Source organism: Erpetoichthys calabaricus, chromosome 7 (assembly GCF_900747795.2).
Source record: "Erpetoichthys calabaricus chromosome 7, fErpCal1.3, whole genome shotgun sequence".
Taxonomy (NCBI): domain Eukaryota; kingdom Metazoa; phylum Chordata; class Cladistia; order Polypteriformes; family Polypteridae; genus Erpetoichthys; species Erpetoichthys calabaricus.
In genome coordinates, this window is record NC_041400.2 from 69,336,116 (window position 1) to 69,363,500 (window position 27,385).

General features: G+C 37.4%; 1 protein-coding gene across 1 annotated transcript in view; it reads right to left on the reverse strand.

Annotated features, from left to right (window-relative positions):
* Positions 1-27,385, reverse strand: part of LOC114654267 (mutS homolog 3 (E. coli)) — a 162,163-nt gene that overhangs the window by 9,380 nt on the left and 125,398 nt on the right. The window contains exon 18 of the mRNA XM_051929441.1: positions 17,341-17,448. Coding sequence (XP_051785401.1) covers positions 17,341-17,448 — 108 coding nt within the window. The remainder of the gene's footprint in view (positions 1-17,340; positions 17,449-27,385) is intronic.

A 27,385-nucleotide genomic window follows, 5' to 3' on the forward strand; every position in this document is an offset into this window, starting at 1 on the left:
GCTTTTAAGCCTGAGAAATCACCCCGTAAATGCACACGTTTAATTGCACATGTGTTAATATGTATGGTTACACAGTATTAAAAGACAGTGAACAATGTGATTTACCTTTGTTCCCGCGTTTGATAAAAGGCGAGCTTTTAAGCCTGAGAAATCACCCCGTAAATGCACACGTTTAATTGCACATGTGTTAATATGTATGCTTACACAGTATTAAAAGACACTCAAAAATTAACGTTATTTACCATCAGCCACGGTGCCTTCAGTTGTGAGAAGCAGATCATAGAATGATTGAAAATAGTTTTGCATTTACCTTTTTAGTAAAAGGCGAACTTTTAAGCCTGAGAAATCACTCCGTAAATGCACATGTTTAATTGCACATGTGTTAATATGTATGGTTACACAGTATTAAAAGACAGTGAACAACGTCAGTTACCTTCACCCCGTAAATGCACACTTTTAATTGCCCATGTGTTAATATGTATGCTTACACAGTATTAAAAGACAGTCAAAAATTAACATCATTTACCTTCGTTCCCGCGTTTGACTCGTGCTGTAAATCTCTTCATTGTTTTTAGTTCACGTGATTACGTAGGAGGCGTGATGACGCGATACGTGACTCCGCCTCCTCCATTAGAGTATATGGACAAAAAACATGTTCCAGTTATGACCATTACGCGTAGAATTTCGAAATGAAACCTGCCTAACTTTTGTAAGTAAGCTGTAAGGAATGAGCCTGCCAAATTTCAGCCTTCCACCTACACAGGAAGTTCGAGAATTAGTGATGAGTCAGTCAGTCAGTCAGTCAGTGAGTCAGTGAGGGCTTTGCCTTTTATTAATATGTATAGATATTTGGGATGCGGAACGGATTAACTGGATTTCCATTATTTTCAATGGGGACGTTTGTTCTAGATACGAGAAATTCGCTATACAAGCTCAGTGCTGGAACGAATTAAACTCGTATCTAGAGGTTCCACTGTATATATATATATACACACACATATCAACATATATATACACATACATACACACACACATACACATGTATACACATACATACATAGTGCGTTGTAACACGGGCTGTGATTGTTACATGGGAGGGAGACGATAAATCACAGCTTCCCGCTTTCTAATCGGGCCTGTGATTGGTGCTTTGACGGATGCCCAGATCCCACAGTATCTCCCCTTAGGAGAGGCGTTAGGCAAGTGTAATTGAATAGCGGTGTTGCAAGTTTAGCTTTACACCTGTTTTTAAGGCTTATTGACTGAAAGGGGCTTTCATGAAAAAAGTTAGGGCTTTGCTACAGGATACACCCTCCACAAGTTAAGGAAGTAAAAATAAAGGTATATATTTCTGTTTTATTTAAACCTTTTAAGTTTGTATGCGAGCAGTATGGTGGCGCAGTGAAAGGTGCCAGTTAGGAGACCCGGGTTCGCTTCACTGCGTGGAGTTTGAATGTTCTCCCCGTGTCTGTCTAGGTTTCCTCCGGGTAATCCGGTTTCCTCCCACAGTCTAAAGACATGCAGGTTAGGTGCATTGGCGATTCTAAATTGTCCGTGGTGTGTGGTGGGTGTGTGCGCCCTGCGGTGGGCTGGCACCTTGCCCGGGGTTTGCTTCCTGCCTTGTGCCCTGTGTTGGCAGGGATTGGCTCCTGTATTTAGGATATAGCGGGTTGGATAATGGATGGATGGACATTTGTATGCATAGCCCCATTTGGCCATTTTCATTTTTTTTCTTTCTTCAGTAATATTTCAGCAAACCCGGAGCTTGTCAGTTCAAATCCTGGTACTGACACCACTGTGTGACCCTGAGGAAGTCACTTCACCTGCCTGTGCTGCAAAAAACAAAAGTAATGTAACAAATTGTACCTCAGATGTTGCAAGTTGCTGCAATAAAGGCATAAGTCAAATAGATAAATATGTATTATACACATAGGAACTATTCATTTATTTTCAGTTAAATCATCTGCAGCAAACCTTTATAAATGAGGGTTTCTCCTTTTTAGATAGTGCAAACTGTTTCTTCTTCATTGAGGTTTTCTCTTGGAGAGCTTTTTTCATTTCATTGAAAATTAAAGCAGCAGCTGCCAAAATACAGTATGTAGCTTTCTTATTAATTTTTCAACATTGTGTAATGAATGTAATATAAAAGGTTTAAATACTGGTTATCCTTTTACACTAAAATATTACTAAAGAGATACAAAAAAAGTAAAATGCATATGTTGTTTTTCTTTAAGGAGATTAAATATTACTGAAGAAAGAAAAAAAAAAAACTAAAACAGCCAAATGGGGCTATGCATACGAACTTAAAAGGTTTAAATAAAACAGAAATATATACATTTATTTTTACTTCCTTAACTTGTGGAGGGTGTATCCTGTAGCAAAGCCCTAACTTTTTTCGTAAAAGCCCGTTTCAGTCAATAATTCTTAAAAACAGGTGTAAAGATATTGACAATAAGCTACACAAACCCACCAAGACATGGTGCGAGTCGAAAAACACCATCCCATACTATTAGTTAACGATTAACACATTTCTATATGTATTGTAAGCATACAATAAAACTGATAATATGTTGTGCTTATTTATCTGGTTTACCGACATTTTTGCGTGTTTAACAGCTGAAATCCAACGTGGTTTGTGCCCTTCAGAATGAAAACAGTGTGCATTTACCTTTTTAATAAAAGGCGAGCTTTTAAGCCTGAGAAATCACCCCGTAAATGCACACGTTTAATTGCACATGTGTTAATATGCATCCCTACACAGTATTAAAAGACACTCAACAATTAACGTCATTTACCTTCGTTCCCGCGTTTGATAAAAGGCGAGCTTTTAAGCCTGAGAAATAACCCCGTAAATGCACACGTTTAATTGCACATGTGTTAATATGTATGCTTACACAGTATTAAAAGACACTCAACAATTAACGTCATTTACCTTCGTTCCCGCGTTTGAGTCGTGCTGTAAATCTCTTCCTTGTTTTCAGTTCACGTGATTACGTACGAGGCCTGATGACGCGATACGTGACTCCGCCTCTTCCATTATGTAGGTGGAAGGCTGAAATTTGGCAGGCTCATTCCTTACAGCTTACTTACAAAAGTTAGGCAGGTTTCATTTCAAAATTGTACACGTAATGGTCATAACTGGAACCTCTTTTTTGTCCATATACTGTAATGGAGTGCAGCTCGATGGCCGTGGGAGCCATGTGTATATATGTGTATATGTATATATATATATATGTATATATATATATATATATATATATATATATATAATATATATATACAGTAATCCCTCCTCCATCGCGGGGGTTGCGTTCCAGAGCCACCCGCGAAATAGGAAAATCCGCGAAGTAGAAACCATATGTTTATATGGTTATTTTTAGAATGTCATGCTTGGGTCACAGATTTGCGCAGAAACACAGGAGGTTGTAGAGAGACAGGAACGTTATTCGAACACTGCAAACAAACATGTCTCTTTTTCAAAAGTTTAAACTGTGCTCCATGACAAGACAGAGATGACAGTTCTGTCTCACAATTAAAAGAATGCAAACATATCTTCCTTTTCAAAGGAGTGCAAAGCAAGCAGTCAAAAAAAAAATCAATAGGGCTTTTTGGCTTTTAAGTATGCGAAGCACTGCCGGTACAAAGCTGTTGAAGGCGGCAGCTCACACCCCCTCTGTCAGGAGCAGGAAGAGAGAGATAGAGAGAGACAGATAAAAAAAATCAATACGTGCCCGGTGAGCTTTTAAGTATGCGAAGCTCCGTGCAGCATGTCCTTCAGGAGCAGCTGCACACAGCCCCCCTGCTCACACCCCCCTACGTCAGCGCAAGAGAGAGAGAGAGAGAGAAAGTAAGCTGGATAGCTTCTCAGCCATCTGCCAATAGCGTCCCTTGTATGAAATCAACTGGGCAAACCAACTGAGGAAGCATGTACCAGAAATTAAAAGACCTATTGTCCGCAGAAACCCGCGAAGCAGCGAAAAATCCGCGATATATATTTAAATATGCTTACATATAAAATCCGCGATAGAGTGAAGCTGCGAAAGGCGAAGCGCGATATAGCGAGGGATCACTGTATATATGTATATGTATATATATATATATATACATACATATATATATATATATATATACATACATATATATATATATATATATACATACATATATATATATATATATATATATATATATATATATATATATATATATACATATATGAGACAGCAAAACTCATAAAAATCACAACACAATTACATTGACAATCATGTTATGTTATTTTTAAAATGTTTCCTTTTCTTTTTCATAACCTCTTTAACACTCTACTTCTCCGCTGCGAAGCGCAGGTATTTTGCTAGTAGTAATAATAATAGCAGCAGCTCAATTCTTGAAGCGCCGAGACTCAAACCCGGTACCTTTGGATTATAAGGCAGCAGTTCTTACCTCTGCACCATTCAAGAACATGTATCAACTTCCTGTCTTTGGCTATATTCTTGAATAAAGGCGTACATGTTTATTTGATATTTGGGTTAAAGTCTTCAGACATTATACACTTCACGTCATTATTAGTATAACATGGAAAAAGTTTCTGCTTTAGGTATGTGTTCATCATTGCTTGCCTCATATTTCCTTTCCTCCTACACTTACCCAGATATTTGTAGACACGGAGCACACATGAAATGCATGCATTCCAAATAATGATATACTGTATTATTGACCCTATAAAACTCCAAGAATCTCACATGCAGATAAGGAGTTTTGGCTTGAGCTGGGAGATCTGAGCTCCGTCAAGGTGGGGGATGGGACACCAGGCTGCTTGCTGCTTGTGCTGGTTGACACATTAACAAAACAAAAGTCGCTGATGGAGAGATGTGCAGGGATTTAAGGTGGGCTGGGATTACAAGTTTTTTTTACAGGTTACTACTTTAGATGAACAATGTATTAAAACTGTAAAAACAGATCATAGATTAAACAAAAAATACACACAGAGCGGCGCTAATAAAAATAACTTAATTCCTGTTCCATATATCAATAAGCACATAGTATTCATCTCTGCTCCTCCGAAACATTGAATATGGCACCATTAAATATTAGAGCTTTAGCTAACAAGACGTTTTTTTATCAACGATCTTATTAGTGATAAAAAAATAGATTTTATTGCACTAAGTGAAACATGGCTTAGCTCAGATGGCGCAGCTGTTTTAATCGAATCTGCGCCTCCGGATTACAGTTTTACTCGTGCTGATCGCCAAGGAAAGAGAGGTGGAGGACTAGCAAACATTTACTCAAGCAGGTTAAAATGTAAAAATATCAGTTTTGGTAAATTCAAGTCTTTTGAGTATCTCGCCATTATTATTCAGGGAGATTCTCACGTTCTAGTATTATCCGTGTATAGACCTCCAAAATTCAACGCGTCTTTCTTTGAGGAATTCTCTGACTTGATGTCAATCTTAATTACGAACTATGACACACTCTTAATAGTCGGCGACTTTAATTTTCATATAGATAATCAATGTGACCAAAAGTAAAAGAATTTATTAACCTCCTGGACTCTTTTGATTTGAGACAGCTCGTTAATCAGCCTACACATAAAGCAGGTCATACGTTAGACTTAGTAATTACTAAAGGACTAAAAGTTGATATAAAGCAGGTCATTGATACGGGTCTATCAGACCATTTTCTTCTACTCTTTAATATAGAAATAATGATAGAAAACACTCATGAGAAGCATATTGTTAAAAAACGCTTCTTTGACTCATCAGCAGCTTTAAAACTTACAAACATTCTAACCAATCAGTCCGTTTATAGTGCCAACTATAATAGCGAGGAGAATATAAATAGTAAGGTGGAAGGATTTAATATTAAAGTGAGGGCTGCTGTTGACTTAGTTGCACCTGAAAAGACAGTTAAAAAAATCTTCTAGCATGTTATACCATGGAAGACCCAAAGAGTGTCTGATTTAAAGAGAACATGCCGTAGAGCTGAGCGTAAATGGAGGAAAAATAAACTAACTATTGACTATGAAATATTAAAAGTTAAAATAACAGAATACAATAACACAGTCCGTCTTGAGAGGCGCTGCTATTTCTCTAAGATTATAAATAACAATGCTAGTAATCCCAGAGTCTTATTTTCGACAATTGATCATCTGTTAAACCCAGGTAACTCAAAGGAATGCCTCCCTAAGTACTTCCAGTAAAACCTGTGAGGCTATCGCTGTATTTTTCAATCAAAAAATTAATGATATTAGAAATAACATAGTATATCTCCCCAACACTAAGGATCCTCCTAAACCCCAGTACTCCATAATAAACAAATTAAAGTCTTTCACTAGGATAGATTTACCTGATTTACATAAAATAAATTCTCAAATGAAACCCTCCACCTGTGCCCTTGACCCAATACCAACAAATTTTTTTCAAAGAAGTATCGGGTGTGCTTATTGATAATGTTCTTGACATAGTAAATTCGTCATTAGATACGGGGGTCTTCCCAGACTGTCTTAAGACTGCGGTAGTTAAACCCCTACTTAAGAAAAATAATCTCGATCCCTCTGCTCTTGAAAATTATAGACCCATCTCTAACCTGCCTTTCTTAAGTAAAATTCTAGAGCAGGCAGTCATTATACAGTTAAATGAGCACCTCAATAAACATGCTATTCTTGATAAATTTCAGTCAGGTTTTAGAACAAATCAAAGCACAGAAACTGCACTCGTTAAAGTAGTAAATGACTTGCGGGTAAATGCAGACAGAGGCCATTTATCTGTTCTCATCCTCTTAGATCTGAGTGTCGCATTTGACACCATTGATCATAATATTCTTAAGAATTGCCTTAGTCAATGGGTGGGCCTCTCTGGCAGTGTCTTAAATTGGTTTGAATCCTACCTGGCAGGGAGAAAATTCTTTGTTAGTTGTGGTAATTATAACTCAAAGACACATGATATTCTATATGGTGTTCCACAAGGCTCTATCCTGGGTCCGCTGCTCTTCTCAATCTACATGCTTCCATTAGGTCAGATTATCTCCGGGCACAACGTGAGCTACCACAGCTATGCTGATGACACACAGCTGTATGTATCAATAGCACCTGATGACCCCAAATCTCTTGATTCACTAACACAATGTCTAACCTGTATCTCAGAATGGATGAATATTAACTTTCTCAAATTAAATAAAGAAAAAACCGAAATCTTAGTGATTGGCAATAATGGATACAATGAGGCTATTAGAAATAAACTGGATGCATTAGGATTAAAAGTCAATTTGGAGGTAAAAAGCTTAGGGGTAACCGTTGATTGTAATCTGAATTTTAAATTGCATATTAATCAGATCACTAGGACAGCATTTTTTCACCTAAGAAACATAGCAAAAGTTAGACCTCTTATATCATCGAAAGATGCAGAGAAATTAGTTCATGCGTTTGTTTTCAGTCGGCTAGATTACTGTAACGCACTTCTCTCAGGACTACCCAAAAAAGACATCAATCGTTTGCAACTAGTGCAGAATGCAGCTGCTAGAATCCTTACCAGGAAAAGAAAATCCGAACACATTTCTCCAGTTTTGATGTCACTACACTGGTTACCTGTGTCATTCAGAATTGACTTTAAAATTCTGCTTATGGTTTATAAAGCTTTAAATAATCTTGCCCCGGCTTATATATCGGAATGTCTGACACCTTATATTCCAAATCGTAACGTCAGATCCTCAACTGAATGTCTCCTTAGAATTCCAAGAGCAAAACTTAAAAGAAGTGGTGAGGCGGCCTTCTGCTGTTATGCACCTAAAATCTGGAATAGCCTGCCAGTAGGAATTCGCCAGGCTAATACAGTGGAGCACTTTAAAAAAACTACTGAAAACACATTATTTTAACATGGCCTTCTCATAACTTCACTGTAATTTAATCCTGATACTCTGTATATCCAATTCATTATAATAACTATTCATTCAAAATCTGTACTAACCCCTACTCTCTCTTCTGTTTCCTTTTCCGGTGTCCTGTTGGTGGTGGCGCACACCCAAAGCACCATGATGTTCCAACAATGATGGATGGATTAAAAGCCAGAAGTCTGTATGACCATCAGCATCAAGTGACTACGTGAAAAACCCGAACTACAAAGAGGACTATTTCATTTATGTTAGGTAGAATGCCCAGAGGGGACTGGGCGGTCTCGTGGCCTGGAACCCCTACAGATTTTATTTTTTTTTTCTCCAGCCTTCTGGAGTTTTTTTTTGTTTTTTCTGTCCACCCTGGCCATCGGACCTTACTCCTTTCTATGTTAACTAATGTTGTCTTATTTTAATTTCTTATTTTGTCTTTTATTTTTCTTCTCTTCATTATGTAAAGCACTTTGAGCTACTTTTTGTATGAAAATGTGCTATATAAATAAATGTTGTTGTTGTTGTTTTCATAGGCTTCGGTAATTCTAGTGTTAAGAACTACTTGTACTTGAAGTTTATGGGTCTGATATATACAGAACCATATCATCTGCATACAGTGATATTTTCTGTTCAAGTCTTCCTCTGGTAATCCCATTTATCTCTGATGCATTTCAAAAGTGAATGGCCAACGGCAATTGCAAAAAGCAATGATGATAGAGGGCATTCTTGTCGAGTACCACATTCTATTTTGAAGTAGTTTGAAATAACGTTGTTAATACAAACAGAGGCTCTAACTGGTACAGTATAAAGTAGTTTTATCCATATACATATGTTTAGGTCAAACTCAAATTTGTGTAATGTTAAACGTTAGCATTATTCAAAGTTATTGTCTGTCTGTATACCTGCATTGTTATCACTCTTTAATTTAATATTTTCTTTATCAGTATGCTGCTGCTGGAGTATGTGAATTTCCCCTTGGGATTAATAAAGTATCTATCTATCTATCTATCTATCTATCTATCTATCTATCTATCTATCTATCTATCTATCTATCTATCTATCTATCTAATGTCGTGAATAGGCAGTCCCATTCAACCATGTCAAATGCTTTTTCTGCATCCAAAGATATTAGATAGATAGATAGATAGATAGATAGATAGATAGATAGATAGATAGATAGATAGATAGATAGATAGATAGATAGATAGATAGATAGATAGATAGATAGATAGATAGATAGATAGATAGATAGATAGATAGATCTTTATTGTCATTGTCACTTTTACAAAGGAACAATGAAATTGAAGGTGCAATCGACTCAGTGTGAGGAATAAGAGTTAAAAAGACAAAAAGACAAGAAGACAGAATATAATAACAAACTGAATAGTAATAAATATACAAATTGCACTTGTTGACTTACGGTCTATATTGCACATTGGAAGAATAATATGGAGCAGTTTTATTTTGAGTTCAGGGCCATGATTGCTTTCGGATAAAAGCTGTTTTTAAGGCGGTTTGTCCTAGTTTTCATAGCTCTGTATCTCTTGCCCGATGGCAAAAGCTGGAAGAGGCAATGACCGGGATGTGATGAGTCCTGTGAAATGTCTATTGCTTTTTTGCGGCTTCGGGAGGTGTAGATTTGTTCCAGAGTGGGGAGGGTACAACCAATTGTTCTCTCCGCTATCCTGACGACCCTGTGGAGCGCTTTCTTTTCTGAGGAAGTGCAGCTGCCGTACCACACACACAGTCCGTACGTGAGCACACTCTCGATGGAACAATGATAAAAAGCAAGGAGCAGATTTTTTGGGAGGTGGTTCTTTCTGAGAATTCTCAGAAAATACAGTCTCTGCTGCACCTTCTTTAGCAGCTCCTTGGTGTTGGCACTCCAGGTCAGGTCATCCTCCAGCTCCATACCCAGAAACCTGAACACCGGGACCCTCTCCACACATGCCCCGCCAATGATGAGTGGCTGGATGTCAGTTTTGTTTTTCCTAAAGTCAATAACAAGCTCCTTTGTTTTTTTGTTGTTGAGGAGCAGGTTATTGACTGTGCACCACTCTGACAGTCGCTCCACCTCGTCCCTGTATGCTAGCTCACCCTCCTTGCCCGAGATGAGTCCGACCACCGTCGTGTCATCCGCAAACTTTATAATCTTGTTGCTATGGTGAGTGGGGACACAGTCATATGTGTAGAGGGTGTAGAGGAGCGGGCTGAGCACACAACCCTGCGGCGTCCCAGTGTTGAGGCTGAGAGCAGTGGATGTGTGGAGACCCAGCCTGACCCTCTGGGAGCGACCCGACAGGAAGTCCAGTATCCAACTGCAGGTGAGTGATGGAAGTCCCAGATCTGCCAGTTTGGACACCAGTCGTTGTGGGAGGATGGTGTTAAACGCCGAGCTGAAGTCTACAAAGAGCAGTCTGGCGTAACTCCCCTGCTGCTCCAGGTGGGTCAGGGCAGCATGAAGGGCTGTGGCCACAGCATCCTCCGTGGATCTCTTTGCTTTATAAGCAAATTGAAATGGGTCCAGGTCTGCTGGCAGGCAGGCGATGATATGACTCCGCACCAGTTTCTCAAAGCACTTCATGATGACAGATGTGAGTGCCATGACAGATGTGAGTGCCAGATTAACATCTCTGGTGTGTTAAGATTTTATGGGTGAGTATATTACATTAAAGAAATGTTGAAGATTAGAAACTAAATGTTTACCTTTAATAAATCTGGTTTGTGTGATATTACAGAAGGTACCACTTTCTCAATCCTTCTAGACAGAACTTTGGAGAGTATATTAACATCATTATTCAGAAGTGAAATTGGTCTGTATGATGTACATTGTAATAAGTCCTTATTTTTTTTTTTGGAAAGATGGTAATTAATGCTTGGTCGATTCCATAAACATTGCTAATATTAGTGGAGTGAACATGTGAATTTTTATTTATAAAATTCCACTGGTTAGCCATCAGGGCCTGCTGTTTTCCCACTTAGAAGTAAATTTATAGCGTCCAGTAATTCTGAAGGTGTCAGAGATTTTTCCAGTTCCTCTGCATTCACAGTATCTAGCTGTGGTATTTGTAATGAATCAAAAAACTCATTAGATTGTGTCCTATCTTCTTTAAACTGAATAGAATATACAGACTTATAATACTCTCTAAATGTGTGGGTTATATTTTGATGGTCAATGACTTTATCTCCATCTGTGTTGGTAATTTCTGTTACTGCAATGCGAACTTCCTGCTTGTGGACTTGTTGAGGCAAGACCTTATTAGCCATCTCTCCAAATTCATAGTAATAATGTCACGATTTAAAAATTAGCTGTACTGTTTTTGTTGTTGTCAAGAGATTAAATTCTGATCACAAAACCTGTCTTTTCCTATGAAGTACCTCATTTGGAGACCTTCGTTGATGAACTCTGACACCTTCTTGGTTTCCAATTTATTTTTGTGGGAAAGATATTAAATAATCTGTCAGCATTCCCAGACCTCTGAGGATGCATTTGTGTCTAGAAAATAATCCATTTGCTTATAGATGAATTCTGTACAATTCTGATCAGCTAATGACATGAGATTAAGATGCCAGCTATGAAATGAGTCTGTAGGTCATAGTGATTTAAGATCAAAGGGGCGCAGTCAGAGATAACAATATAGTACTTGCACGATTTGATAGTATGCAACAAATTATGATCTATAAAGAAATAATTATTGAATGACTGTGATGTACAGATTAGAAGAAGGAATAAACTCTTGGGATTGGATTTAAAAATCTCCATGGGTCTGATTAGATATGATCCATTAAAAAACTGTGGGATTATTTTTGCAGCATTAGGAGTTCTTGCCGTTATAGTTGAAGACCTACCCTGGAGCCTAGCCATTATAATTTTATTAATGTTCATATTAGGAATAGATGCAAATACGTATTGGATGAAATCTCTATTATACACATTAGGTGCCTAGATATTTATTAAAATTAGTTTAGATTTAAATAAATTACCCATCACCAAGACATATTGCCTTTCAGGATCAGTTGCTACTCCTGATACGACAAATGTGATTGCTTTATGTATTAAGATTCCCACTCTTCAAGCTCTCTTTGTATAGCTGGAGTGAAAGATTTGGCAAATCCAATCTCTTTGAAACCGAAACTGTTCCTTATTTATTACATTGAGTCTCCTGTAAAAATACTATCTTAGTATTTAGATCTATTACATGACAAAATACTGTTTTTCATTTTAGGTTGTGACTAAAACCTTTGTCATTGCAGCTCACAAAGTTTACTGTTTGGTCAGAGAAACACTGCTTCTGAACTTGTGAGGACATTTTGCAGTCTTAAGTAAAGCTAGTATGATGATTCATACAATAGCTTTAACCTAAGTATCATATTGATATCCGGATATCATGGCTACGGGGCCTATTATCATATTAACCTGCAATTGCTGAGTGCTTTGAGTAGTGAGAAAAGCGCTATATACAAAGAATTATTATTATTATTATTATTAGCACTTGCAGCTGTTAGGGGAAACATGTCTCTCTATTATAAAAAAAAAATCCTAGAAAGGAAAAGCAGGGCGACGAGACGTGATCTTCTCGGCAGACATTTAAAAGACCTGCGAGACAAAAAAAGACTGGACACGAAGCATCTCGCGGGGACCGTAAACATGAGACTTGGTGCCAAGAGATTGTCCCAGGGCCATCTCCCAGGGTCGTGGAACATGAGATTCTTGCAAGAGACGCCCCTTCTTATCTAATAAGAGCACGGCCAGCAAAACACTCAGTCATGTAAAGGCATGTAGCACACACAGATCCTGTGCTCTCAGCACATACAAAGCGTATAAGGACAATACGTTCTAGATGAAACTTCAATCACTAAAAGCAAAGAAGAAAGAGCAGCACGGAGAAAACAGACCCAAAAGTGTTGGAGAGAAAAAAAAAGGCAGATAAGAGATTATGAAAGCTGTGGAATTCAAAAGGCTCAAACAAACGATGGCATGATACACATGCAGAGAAAGGCACAGAATATGAAAGCAGTAAAATTCGAAAGTATTGTGTTTGGGGTTACAAAGTCGGCAAATGTTCAAGTAGAACTTTTGCGACACTTTATTACATGAGTCGCTACAGTATCAAAAAAGAAAAGATAGTAATGATCGCATTAGCGCAAACAGAAGGTAATTAATCATCAGAAGCAGGTGTAATTGAAAAAATAGCAGGACAAATCGAGGTCAGAAATAAAAGGCAAAGAGTGGAAAACAGTCTTTTTGCCTTCGCAACTTCATAAACACGTTCACAAACGTTGGCGCTATACACATGCAGAGCAGATTATGAAAGCAGTGGAATTCAAAAGGCTCAAAAAAAAAACAAACTTATGCGTGATACAAATGTGGAGAAAGCTGAAGAATATAAAAGTAGGAAAATTAGAAAGTATAAAAAAAAAGAAAGTAAAGATTGCAGTAGCGCAAACAAATGGAAATTATTACAGTAATCCCTCGCTATTTCGCGCTTCGACTTTCGCGGCTTCACTCTATCGCGGATTTTACATGTAAGCATAAAATATATAACGCAGATTTTTCGCTGCTTTGCGGGTTTCTGCGGACAATGGGTCTTTTTACTTCTGGTACATGCTTCCTCAGTTGGTCTGCCCAGTTGATTTCATACAAGGGACGCTATTGGCGGATGACTGAGAAACTACCTAATCAGAGCACACAGTTAAAGTTCCTGTGTGCTGATTGGCTCAGCGACGGAGTGCTGCATTAACCAGGAAGTCTCATCTCACTCATTCAGCATTAACGTGCTCCTGCTACTGCTTCAGGGGCCGTGTCCAAGCGCCAACAGAAGATGCAAATGATTGCAGAAAAGGTAAAAATTTTGGATATGTTGAAGGAAGGGAACAGCTACACCGCTGCAGGACACCATTACGGCATCAATGAGTCCACGATTCTTTTTATTTAAAAAGGGGGAAAAGATCTACAACCGCAGTGTCCTTTAACCAGGGCTCAAAACGAGTTGCAAGTGGACGTGATAAGGCAGTAGTCTGGATGGAATCTGCTTTAGGGATTTGGATTGAAGACTGATGGAAGAAGAATGACGGCGGTGCTACACAGATGCCTGAAGAGGATCCTTTAGAAGAGCTGTAACGCTCTCCTTTGTTGTGCAGTAAAATTAAACTCATCGTTATCGGACAAGTCGTCGTGTCATTGTTGGTGAGTAACCATAATTAATTATCTACGTACAGCACTTATTACATGTACATAGTTTAGTGTCACTGTACACACATTTTACTGTATACAATTATTCTTGCATTGTACGTATATATTGCTGGTGGCCTGTCTGTTGTAATGGCTATAACATATGTGATATCGGAGACGCTCGATATCTTTAAAATAATATTTAGGTTTTACTGTATATATTTCAACGAATCTTACCTAATATCTAAGAGAATACAAAGGGTTTATGCTGTATAATTGTGCGGGAAATGTTTATAATAGTGTGGGAGAGTTTATAAGGGCTTAAAATATATAAAAAGAACCATATGAACATATGGTTTCTACTTCGCGAATTTTCACCTTTCGCGGGGGGATCTGGAACGCAACCCCCGCGATGGAGGAGGGATTACTGTACTCGAAAAAGGGAAAATAATCACCACGGACCAGGGGGGTATTTTTCGTATGTGGATTACTCGTTTAGCCGGATGTAATTGTTGACGATTTGGCATGATCCTGGATCTGTCGGTTTTTCGAAACTCTTGCTGGATGTGTTGTCATAGCAGCTCATCCAAATACTCAAACCTGCTCAGAGCAGGTTTGTTTTATGTAAACAAGGATTAGCTCACACATTTAATCAGTGTCCGTGCATGGAATTCATTCAGTCATGGCTTCACCGTTCATGAATGAGCGACCAATTGATATCGGTGCGCAAATTATAAGAAGAGAATTTCATATAGAGAAGGTTTTGCGCGATCGGCAAGATCCTTTATTGCTCCCGGAGGAAATTCTTTTCGAAAGATACCGCTTTAGCCAAGGGGGAATATTGTACCTCAAAGATTTATTACCACCTTATATTCGAAGTCAAACTAGGCGAAGTCGGGCTCTCACAACCACACAGACAGTATGCATTGCTTTGAGGTTTTTTTGCAAGCGGCACTTTTTTTATATACTGTAGGTGATGTGGAAAATCTATCTAAAAGTGCAGTTTGCCAGGCAATTCGTAAAGTCTGTTTGGCTCTGAAATATTTCCTTTGGGTCTTCATAGTGTTTCCTGGACACCTACATGTGCAGACAATAAAAGAGGCGTTTCATGCCATTGCAGGTAGGTAATACACAGGCAAAAACACCCACAGTTCCATGAAGAATCTCACAATCGGCCTAACATTCTCATTACCCAGGATTTCCAAATGTGATTGGGGCACATGGGACTGATCAGAGTGGAATTTGATCAAACATTATTTGGAAAATGTACCTCTCCTCCTGATGAATAATCAGACACAGTGCCTTCATGAAATATTTGACCTTCGTCAACATCTCGTTGGTCAGACACAAGTTCTAGGGATATGACATTCCCTACAACTGACCCAACAAAAAAAAAGAGGGCTATATGGAACATACCTATGGCACACATTGAGGACAAATATATGCAATGACTATCCTTTACCTGAAATGAAGTGACCACTGCATCTTGCCACTGGTTCTGAGGAGGAGCTTCCCCCAGGAATGCCCTCAGAAACAGGGCGATGGGCATTTTGCTGGATAGCCAACTCTTCTGCAGGGGTTAGGTCTGGACCGTGTGGACCTCCACCTGTTTTTTGCTTGTCTGCCTTCTTATTAGCTTTAAAATTAATGTTTTTTATATTATATATGATTATTTATGTCAACAATTCTTTAAATAGTTATATACCAATATTTACCAGTTTGAAGTATATTCCTGTACTTCACTTTAACCTGTTCCCATGTTCTCCTTGTGCTCACGTTTGATCTGGAATTATGACATATTAAATAATAATTAATCTGACACATAGGAAATGAAACACTGCATTCAGTAAGTACAATGCACACTACTTAGTGTTTAATTCGTTGGCCACTTTTTGCCAGCCATCTTTTCTGGTTTGGGCTGCTTTTGCAGTGTTACCCCTTGTGCATATTAAATCTTGAAATTCTTCATGTCCTTCGAATAAAAGGTCCTGCTCCGCTTGTGTGAAAAAAAATGCGCCCGTTCTTTCGTCATTTTGTTACAGCCTATCAAAGACTTGCTGATCATATTTTCTAGACTCAATATATATGGACTTTTCGATCAGTGCGGGCGTGCGCATTCATCTCGGATGATTAGATCCAGCTAGACTAATCTACTACATGGCTGCGTTTGAAAAACTGACTTATCCCGGATAAGTTTCACCGGCATTAACTCATCCAAGATGAGGCATCTGATCTCAGATGATTTAAGCGACGTACGGAAAATACCCCCCTGGTGTCACTGAAAAAAAAGCAGGACAAAGCGAGGTCAGAAATAAAAGACAGAGTAGGAAACAAAGTAAAACATCATAAAGAGCTTACAAAAGAAAGGGACCAAACACATACAGAGCAGGTTACAGATAATGAAAACTGGAATTCAAAAGACTCACAAAAAACACAGGCGTGAAACACATGCAGAGCAAGATACAGAATATGAAAGCAGAAAAAAAACGACAGTGTCAAAAAAAGAAAGTAAACATCGCATTAGCGCAAAAAAAGAGAAATTATTACTTGGAGAAATAACTAAAAGGCGTATAGAGATCGAATATATGGTCACAGGTGATATGTTAGAAGTATGTAAATATTGTAAGGCTTTGAAGTTTAAGTCAGAGTATTTCAAAAACGTGGTTTACCTCAAATGCATGTATTGGTTACTTTATTATTATTAACTGCTGATGATGTAGATTGCTTTGTCTGTGCTGAAATTCCAAACAGAGAAACCTATCCTGAATTATGGTACAAAGTCATTAAACACGTCTCACTGACCTCATTTAAAAGATTCAGCATATTGGGACTCGAAAGATTCCAAATATTGTTTTTACATAACTTCTGAAATAAAAGTGAAACTAATGAAATAGCAACAATTCAAAGAAAAAAAATCTTAAAAGTGTGTATCCGGAAAACCAAACACAGTGGTTGGCGAGCAAAGTGAGCAGGGGGCAAAGCCCCCTAGTCGGTTCTAAAGAAAAATTTTTTTTCCCTTTTTGGCAATGCCTGGGTAGGCACATTACCACCGGGACAAGCAAGGGAAATAATTTCAGGCAGAGAATTACAGAAATTGATTATATCACCTTAATCACAAAAAAGATGGAAACAATTTGCATAATATGAATATTTCTAATTAATTATTTTATACAGCTATCTGCACAGTGGGTGTAGACAAATGAAGATTATTTTTTTCTCCTTTCAAAACCAGTCCCATTTTAAGAAGGGCAACTCGTGTAACCATGGATTTATGTATCTGATTGCATAGTTACCTGCAATAATTGCCTTGTTTAGCAACTTCCGCCAGTGAGAACACACAGTCTAGGGTTGCTAGGTGACCAACAGCCTTCCTAAAAACATGGTATTGCTCCCCAAAGTGGCTGCAAAGACATTCACAATAAAAAGAAAAAAAGTCATAAGAAAGTCACATAAAAAATATTGGTGAATAATATTTTTGAAGTATTCTTTTAAACAAAACAATTGGAAAAATTCCACAATAAGTTAAAAGTATTTTAACAGTGCAAAACAGGAAGCTTTTATATACAAACCACCACATATGTGTATAATTTTTCCATATGCTCACATCTTTTTTGATCATACTTGAATTCATAAGCATATTATTATAAATAAAAGCAATAATTTATATAAAGGCAGAGGATAATTCATTTGACTTTTTTTTTTTTTTTTTTTTTAAAAACATGCATTTTGAAGCAGCAGCCCTTAAAGTTTTTTTGAACTATACACATGCTCATTCCTTGAATTTCTAACTGGTATATTGTAAAATTCTATTTACTTTTTTGTTTAATGAAGCACATTTACACTTCAATGATTAAAAGTGTGAGCACACTTTATTTAATTTAATGTAACTTTCTTAAAAATATTTAATGAAAAGTTTCTTCTCTGCATCAGAGATTAGCAGAGCATCCAGCAAGTCTGGTCATAACTGCAAATCAGCTGCTACCACATGAAGCAGGAACTCCCTGTATTGTGTGTGGCATTGTGGTTATTTGGCGTAACCATGGTTTGTGGTGATATGGTACAGAAATTGAGATCGGGTGGGTGAGGGGCACCACGTGGGTTTATTTTAAACGTTGATTGTTTTCCATTTTGTAATATTGACTTGTTTTCAACTTGTTAAATTAAAATAAACTACTGCTCTAAAAAAAAAAAAAAAAAAAAAACAGTTTCTTCCTGGACATTTTCATGTTTTATTTAAGATACTGTAATGGTCTCTCATGCAGTTTCAGAGATTAATGGTTTATAGCTGAAAAAGTTTTCCTTAATTTTCAAAATGGATATTTGTGCAGGAAGACGTGCCTCAAAATTGCAAAGCATCTCCATAGAGTCAGTCAGAAGCACTCTGGTAGAAGTCTGTCCTGGAGCAAACATTTTGTCTGGAGGCCTATAGTCAAATGCATGCCAACAGACATGGAACTGTGAGCCTGGTTGTAATCTGTCATCATGGAACAAAGGGCATGTAGAGTGCCAGCATACACATGTAGGGAAAAGCTTGTATAATGGGGAGAGAGCCATAAAAATAACAGACTGACTGAGACCTCACATATAAACGTTAAGAGAGGAAAGTTTGAATAGATATAGTACAGTAAGTTTCTGTTGGGAAGGAGCATGCAACAAATCTAAACAATCAGAGGACTGTGACACCCTGTGCACTGGCACTTCTGCACATGCTCAAACTCTGGGTGTCTGTAACGTAACTGAACGGATTAGTGATGAAAAATGAGGCACAGAACCAAAAAAAAAATATTCTAAAGAAAATAAGTCTTTAATAAAGTGCCAGTAAGAGAAACAAAATCTAATGTCATGCACTTCATATTAAATGCAGGCTTCTGCAATGACAGAGAATGATTATACTGTATAAATACAACAATAAACAAAAATAAGCGGAGGTGCATATGTACAGCAATTACAATGAGTCAGAATAAAGGTCATAAAAAAAGAAAAAAAAAAACAAAAAACAAATGACCAAACAAGTCTTCTTCCTCCCTCTCACTGGACAAAAATCAAGAGGACAGAAAAAAACAGTCATCAAAATCTAAAGTGAAGATAATGGCACAAGCACAAAAATATAGGAAAATCAGTGAAACAAAAGAAATAACTCTATATTGAGAAATTTAGCTACTTAAAATGAGCGAGCAAACAGTGCCCTCACTCACGTGGAAGTGGTTTGGTTTTGAAAACAATGATGTTACTTAAAAGATGGTAATCTGCAAATTACGTCAGAAATCGTTTACCGTTAAAGACAGCTGAATAACTAACTTGATCCATCATCTGAAAATTTCAAAGTGAAATTGATCTGGTAATCGAACCCTGCAAGTTTTTTTTCTTTTTTTCTTACAGATCCCTGCCTCCTCACCCCACTGTGATGACAAAGGGGAGGGAGCAAAAAAGAAAAAGAAAAAAAAAACTTTTAGCAGCTATTAAAAAACACAGGAATTCAGAGAAGGTGAGTCTCTGCACACTGTTATTGAAAAAGAGATCAAGAGCTATTTGATACTTGAGGTGGAAAGAGATGTACATCCACTTGACTGGTGGAAAACACAAGAAGTACATTTCCCCAAATTGGGGAAAGTACCTGTGCATTCCTGTCTCAAGCAGCCATTCAGAGAGGGCTTTCAGCACTGGAGGAAATGTTGTAGCATGTAACTGTGCTGCTCTGAACCCACATGCTGTGGACAGACTGGTGACTCAGTCACACAATTTGAAGTTTCCTCAGTAGAATCTCAGTTGTTTAATTTTTTATGATAGCTTTGTGCAATATTGGACAGAACCTAAAACACTGGTCTACAAAAAAATATTTTTGTTTGCTTCTGGGAACTTCAGAGCAGCTCTTTAGTAAGTTTTTTTACACTGATTTCATATATGAAATCAGAATTAAGCTAGCACATCAGGTTTTGAAATACACATCATTGATGTTTTGACACTTTTGAATATCAATATAATATATCAACACAATATCTGGAGTTTGGACTATGTCCCACCAAAATTGTTTTGATGTGTTTATTCTGAAACCAAACCAGAAGACGATACCAGAGACATGTTAAAGCATATTTATGTCAATTTACCTCACTATAAAAGTGAGGTCAGTGTGCCCAAAAATATTGGAGGCACTCGCTTTTGCGCTTGTACTGCATATCTGTCTCTCTTTGCAAGAACCAACAGCAGTCATCCATCATGCTTGGAGTGAATTTTTCCCTGATATCAGTTGTCCATCACCTTTATATCTTGAAGAAATCTTTCCCCATGCTCATCTCTGACATCGCTTAGATTTGGTGGAAAAAAGTCGACATGAGAATGTAAAAAATGCATCTTCAGTGATATTCTGGCTTCCGTAAGTTAATATACAGTACTTTCAGCATATTCTCCACAAGCACAGCATAATTCTCTGCTCTGTGACTGTCAAGAAAATTCTGGACAACCTGCATGAATGAGGTTGTTGATTCAGTTGGCTTCAGTTTCCTTTTGAACTCATCATCAAGCAACAGTTCAAGTATTTCAGGGTCAACAAAAACACCTTCCTTAATTTTGGCTTCACTTTTCTCAAAACAAAACTTAATTCTTAAATGCTGAAATGCATCGCCTTTACTGTCCAGTCATCCTAGTTGTCCAAGACCTGGAACATCATAACTAAAACACGGGACGTGCTGGACGAAAACGGTTTTCAGATTTGGAGTCAGCAAGGGAAATTTGTTAAAGTACAGATGAAAGAATTCCAGTAGCAAAATGCTTGTTGACCAGTGAAATTAGTAATTTGTTTAAAACTGTTATAGGTTTGGGTTTTTTGTATCTTTGTGCAATCTATGACAGAACTTGTTTACAAATGCTATAGTTTTTTTCCAATTCGTGCTTGAGAAGAACTTTGGTTTTTACACAATAGTACAGCTTGTTACATTTTTGTTCTTGCTTGTATGCTGTACAATTCACCTTGCTACAGAGCAGTTTATGTTTGTCCAGACTGTAATGTTCATGCCCAGTATATAAATTATGATTAGAAATTTTATTCCATTTGGATTCACTTCTTCTTTACATTAAAGGTTATTGTCTGTTTAAAATGCTCTCATCACAATAGTTTTGTTGGTCTTATTGCAATTTTTAAAGTAATTCCTGTAGGTCACTTAGAAATGGTTTACTCATACTTGCACTGTTTGATCTCAGTAATACGTTGACTTGTGATTTTAATGTTTTTATGTTATTTTATCTCAGTTTTAAGTAAATAATTAAGACCTGTTTTCCTTAACTGTTGTTTCGATTAATCTCAATAGTAAACTACAATAAATATCCTATTATCAAGACCATGCCAAATCAAACAGACTTTTACAAACACATTTTTAAAAAATGCAAAATATTGTCTAATTATTGTTATTGTAAAAGTCCCAGAAAATATCGAGATATAAATTTTTTGCCAATATCGCACACCCCTACACTATATACAGGAATGCTCTACTAGGGTTACTTTTCAGTTTGTTCAGCTAACCTTTCTCTCTCCTATGGCAGATGGTCAAAAGACAATCCTATTTGGGTGTCTCTTGGTTTTATATGCCACGCCGACCAACCTGGCCAACCATCAACACCAGCATGAATCAATTCAATTGACAACGCCACTTGTGACCTTCTACCCCTGTAGCCTTGATCTAAGTGGAAGCCTCTCTATATCTCAGGCATCTTGTTCAATCGTGGGTATGTAGTTGCCGGCATGCACGTGCACACAGACATGTACACATGTACAGACACCTCCAACTTCAGGCAGCTTCCTGAAGTTGCTTTTGTTTTTTTCTTTTAACTATTTCTCTGGGACTTTCCGATTTCACAGCTACCCTGCACATCCGGCTTACATGCCTCCATTGTCAACCATTACTCTGCCATGACTCACGCGGCCAAATGGATGTTCGTCATCCGTATAGCACCAAGTAATGCAGACGCACGTGAATTAGTGACAGGCCTTCTCATTCACTGCAAAACTGCCAACATTTCCACCCGTGGAGTGCCTCCATACTACCACCCTGCCATTTGCTCCTGAAGCCTTCCCACCTACCCAGCAGGTAAAAGCACTTTTCATAACTAAACTATACAAACGTTTAACTGCTATAGTCAGTTATTACATTGACTGGCAATGTTCTGTGACATGGAATATCACAAGGACTCTGCAAGTGTTACAACGATCGGTTGGGTTGGTGGGAAATCTCCATAGGAGTATAAAATGCTCTAAGATGTGCTAGGGGATGACTATAGGCTGATCCAACTGGCTGATCATTTAGAAAGAAGTGCAGATATGAATAAGGTGCTTAGAAGAGTAGACACCTGATTTAATAGTGGAGTGGAGGTAATAGCTGTGGAAGAGACACGGTCAGCTGTGTGCTTATTGAATTCTTTTTGTAAATATTTGATTGTTCTTTTTTGATTTTATTTGGAAGAACTTTATTCTCTGAAGGAAAAAAATCATTTGTCTTTTAATTAATTTCCTGCAGAGCAACAGAGGGTGAAGAACTTGTAAATATGTATAAATAGTCCTTTATTTTTTGTTTTTGCACACTTGTGGCAATAAAGGACAACATTATTTGCACCTCATCAAAAGTCTGTGCTACTGTCCTTCCTAGACTTATCCTAAATTGCTGTACCCCAAATGCCAGTGTTGTTGCAACTCTGAAATTCTACTCAGATAATGTGACTAATATATATGTATTATAAAAAAATCTTGGAAGGCTTGGAAAGAGACGATATGTGATCTTCTCGGAAGACAATTTGACGCCCGGTGAGAGACAGCTGCTGTACAGGCTTTTAATGATCAATGCGCAGCGCGACAAGCAGAACACGCAGCAAGGCAGCAGCAAGACAGCAGCTGGTCAGACCGCATCTCCTCAGCATGCGTTCATACTCCCCCCTCCCCCTTGGCAACGCAAGCGGCAGAGATGCGAAGTGGCTGGAGTGTAGTGTGCCCTCTGTTAGGGGGTGGGCAAGCTTTTTTCTAATATGAACAGTTATCATTTTTTCGTGTCTGCTGTTTCTATAGGAGGGTGACAATGAGTTAAATTCCAATGGATTTTTTCAAATGTTGACGAGCAATAATCAAAAGGTATCACTGAAAACCACTGAAACCAAAAACAGCAAAAAAAACAGTATAAGGAAAGTTTGAAGAAAGAAAAAAAAATTTACAGTGTTTCTGTTTGGGGATTGTTGTGCACAGTTGATCTGCGACCACAGAACCAACTGCTCTGTGGATGATTCATTCAGGCATTTCAAGGTCTTTTGGGCACTTCATTGTAATGAAAGTATCTGCTGAATGTATTTTGTAGTAACGAGATTTCTATAGACTCATGTCATATGGGAAAACTGTCAGGACCATAAAAATACTTTGTTGTAATGAAAATTTCGTTGTAAAGATATTCGTTGTAACGGAATTTTACCTGTATTTAATTTTACATTCACTCAAGCTTTATCAGACTATCTGTGACTTTTGGGGGTATGGCGTTAGGAATATGTAATCAGGAGTCTGACCTAATGGGCCACAGGTGAGAACAAAAGATTTCAGATGCCACTTTACATAACCTTGGAGGTTACAGTACTGAAAAAGCATCTGGCAGTTCTAGTGTTAAAAAACATCACCAACTGGCTCATTTAAGTATTCTGATCTCTATAGTGTCAACACTTGGTAAAGACAAAATTAGCATTTCACAAATATTGAAAACATCAGACTGACATTTTTTGATCTATTTTCTGAATCAAACTCCAACTTTCCCAAAGATGAATGTGGCCTGTTGGAGCAATGTGCACAACTTCTGGAAAGAAAAGGACTTTTCTTATAATGCTGAATTGTGGATTTTAAAAACATACTTTATTTTGCTTTTGATGCTTTATTCTTTTCTTGTCAAGTTATGTGGTTACTGCAAAATGTATTTTGCATTTTGAATAATTGGGTGTTTGCTTAAGAATTAGCTGAATGTTTTCTTTTTTTTTTTTTTTTAAATCATATTTTTTCTACTTTAATAAAATTATACTATGGCCACATTTCTAAACACTGATTCAGAATGCACATACAGTATAATGTCAATGTATCCTTAGTGTGACATTATATTTTGTTATTAATATTTTTATTTTATTAATTTTCATTGTAATCATTCCATACAAACAGATCAATTTATAACCCAACAAATTTGAAAACAAATCAAACCCCACCCCTGAGAAGGAGAGCTTAGCTAAAGGAAAATTTCTTTAAGCTTTTTAATAAGGCAACATTAGACAAAAGAAGGGGAGAAGTAAATATCTATATAAATAAGAGATGGAGAAGGGAGTTAAATGCAATAATAGTTATTTCTGTTATTCTAAAATAATATTGATTAAATCCTGCCATGTTTTGAAAAAATTTTGTACAGATCCTCTAACTGAAAATTTGATTTTTTCCAATTTCAAATAATATAAAACATCGGTTTCCCACTGACTTATAAGAGGAGAATTAGGATTCTTCCAATTTAACAAAATAAGTCTGCGTGCCAAGAGTGTAGTGAATGCAATCACCGTTTGCTTGTCCTTCTCCAATTCCAGTCCATCTCGAAGGACACCAAACACAGCTGTTAGTGGGTTAGGAGGGATTGTGATACTAAGGCTGTCTGAGAGGCACTTAAAAATTTTTGTCCAAAATGATGTTAGTTTGGTGCAGGCCCAGAACATGTGACCCAGTGAGGCAGGAGCTTGGTTGCAGCGCTCGCAGGTTGGATCCTGGCCTGGAAACATTTTGGACAGTTTTAAGCGAGACAGATGAGCTCAATATATAATTTTTAGTTGAATAATTCTATGCTTTGCGCATATAGAACTCGAGTGAATTCTCTGCTTTGCTACCTTCCACTCCTTTTCTGATATATTGATTAAGAGATCTTCTTCCCAATGTCCTCTTGGATCTTTGAAAGGTAGGGACTCTAATAAGATTTTATATATTGCGGAAATAGTGTTTGTTTCCTCGGAATTGAGCAGTATTTTTTCCAGCATTGTGGAGGGTGCAAGGTGGGGGAAATCGGGCAATTTCTGTTTAACAAAATTTCTAATTTGAAGATAGTAAAAGAAATGTGTAGCTGGGAGGATAAATTTTGAACGTAATTGTTCAAAAGATGTAAATATGTTGTCTATATAAAGATCTCTGAGCATTTTAATCCCAAAACTTTTCCAGGTATTAAAAACTGGATATACTTGCGAAGGTTGAAAGAGGTGGTTCTCTTGCAGAGGTGCCACTGATAAAAGATTTTCCATCTTAAAATGCTTCCTAATTTGGTTCCATATTCTGAGTGAGTAAAGCACAATTGGGTTATTAGTATATTTGTGATAACTTTCATTTATTGGAGAGCAGAGCAGGGAATATAAAGAAGTACTACAGGATTTTACTTCTATTGCAGACCAAGCCTGTGTATGTGCATTTATTTGTGTCCAGGTTTTTATGGCTAGTATGTTTGCTGCCCAGTAATAAAACTGAAAATTAGGTAAAGCCATGCCACCTTCTGCCTGAGGTCTTTGTAGGGTCGCTCTTCGGATACGTGGGTGTTTTGAGTTCCAAATGAATGAGGTTATTATTGAATCTAACTGTTTAAAAAACGATTTATTGATATATATTGAAATGTTTTGAAATAAAAAGAGAAGTTTAGGAAGGATATTCATCTTAACAATGTTAATTCTTCCGGCTAGAGTGAGATGAAGGGTTGACCATCTATGCAAGTCTTGCTTAATTTTTTCCATACAGACGCCAAAATTTTGTTGATAAAGAGCTTTATGTTTACTTGTGATATTTACCCCTAGGTATTTAAACTGATCTGCTATGGTAAAAGGTAGGGTGTCTAATTTAATATTATATGCTTGTGAGTTCACTGGAAAGAGTATACTTTTATTCAGATTAATTCTAAGACCAGATATCTTTTGAAATTCTGTTACTGCTGTTAAAACAGCAGGGACAGTGTTTTCTGGGTCCGATATATATAAGACCATATCATCTGCATATAGAGAAATTTTCTGTTCCAGTCCTTCTCTGACAATCCCATTTATCTGATAAGAATTTCGGCAGTGAACCGCCAGTGGTTCAATAGCAATTGCAAACAACAGTGGCAACAAGGGACATCCTTGTCTGGTACCACGTTCTAGTTTAAAGTAGTCTGAGCAAATGTTATTAATACAAACTGAAGCTTCTGGACTGGTATACAGTAGTTTGATCCAAGCACAAATATTCGGGCCAAACCCAAATTTCTCCAATGCAGTGAAAAGGTAATTCCATTCGATCATGTCAAATGCCTTTTCTGCGTCTAATGATAGTAATATCTCTGGGGTGTTTGATTTTGCTGGTGAATATATAACATTAAACAAGCGTCGGAGATTTGAAGATAGATGTCGGCCTTTAATAAATCCAGTTTGATCTTGTGATATTACCGAGGGTAGCACTTTCTCCATCCTTCTAGCTAGGATTTTTGAGAGTATCTTAACATCATTATTCAGGAGTGAAATTGGTCTATATGATGCACATTGTAACAAGTCCTTATTTTGTTTAGGAAAGACGGTGATTAATGCTTGTCGAAATGTTTGAGGTAGTATTTGGTGGTCTTTAGCTTCTGTAAATGTTACCAATAAGAGTGGAGCTAGCTGAGTGGAGAATTTCTTATAAAACTCTACGGGGTAACCATCAGGGCCTGATGATTTCCCGCTTTGTAGTGACTTTATAGCGTCTAGTAATTCTGTTAGCGTTAGAGGTTTATCCAGTTCCTCAGCACTTAAAGCATCTATTTGTGGTATTTGTGAATTATCCAGAAATGCATTAGATTGCATGTTGTCTTCTTTGGGCTCAGTGGAATATAAAGACTTATAGTAATCTCTAAATGTGTGCATTATTTTATTATGGTCGATGATTTCTTCTCCATTCTTGTTGGTGATTACTAGTATTGCATTGTGAACTTCTTGTTTATGAATTTGTTGAGCTAAAACTTATTAGCTTTTTCTCCGTGTTCATAGTAATGCTGTCTAGACTTATAAATAAGTTGTTCAGTTTCTTTATTTGTTAAGATGTTAAGTTCTGTATGCAGGGCCTGCCTTTTCCTGTGAAGAGCTTCACTTGGACGCCTGGCTTGTTCTTCATCTATTCTAGTAATTTCATTTCTTAGCTCTGACACTTTCTTGGTTTCTAATTTATTTCTATGGGAAAGATATGAAATAATCTGGCCTCTTAAGAAGGTCTTTAGAGTTTCCCAGAGTGTTCCTACAGAAACCTCTGTGGACGTGTTTGTCTCTAGGAAGAAGCTGATTTGTTTGGATATAAATTCTGCGCAGTTCTCGTCTGCC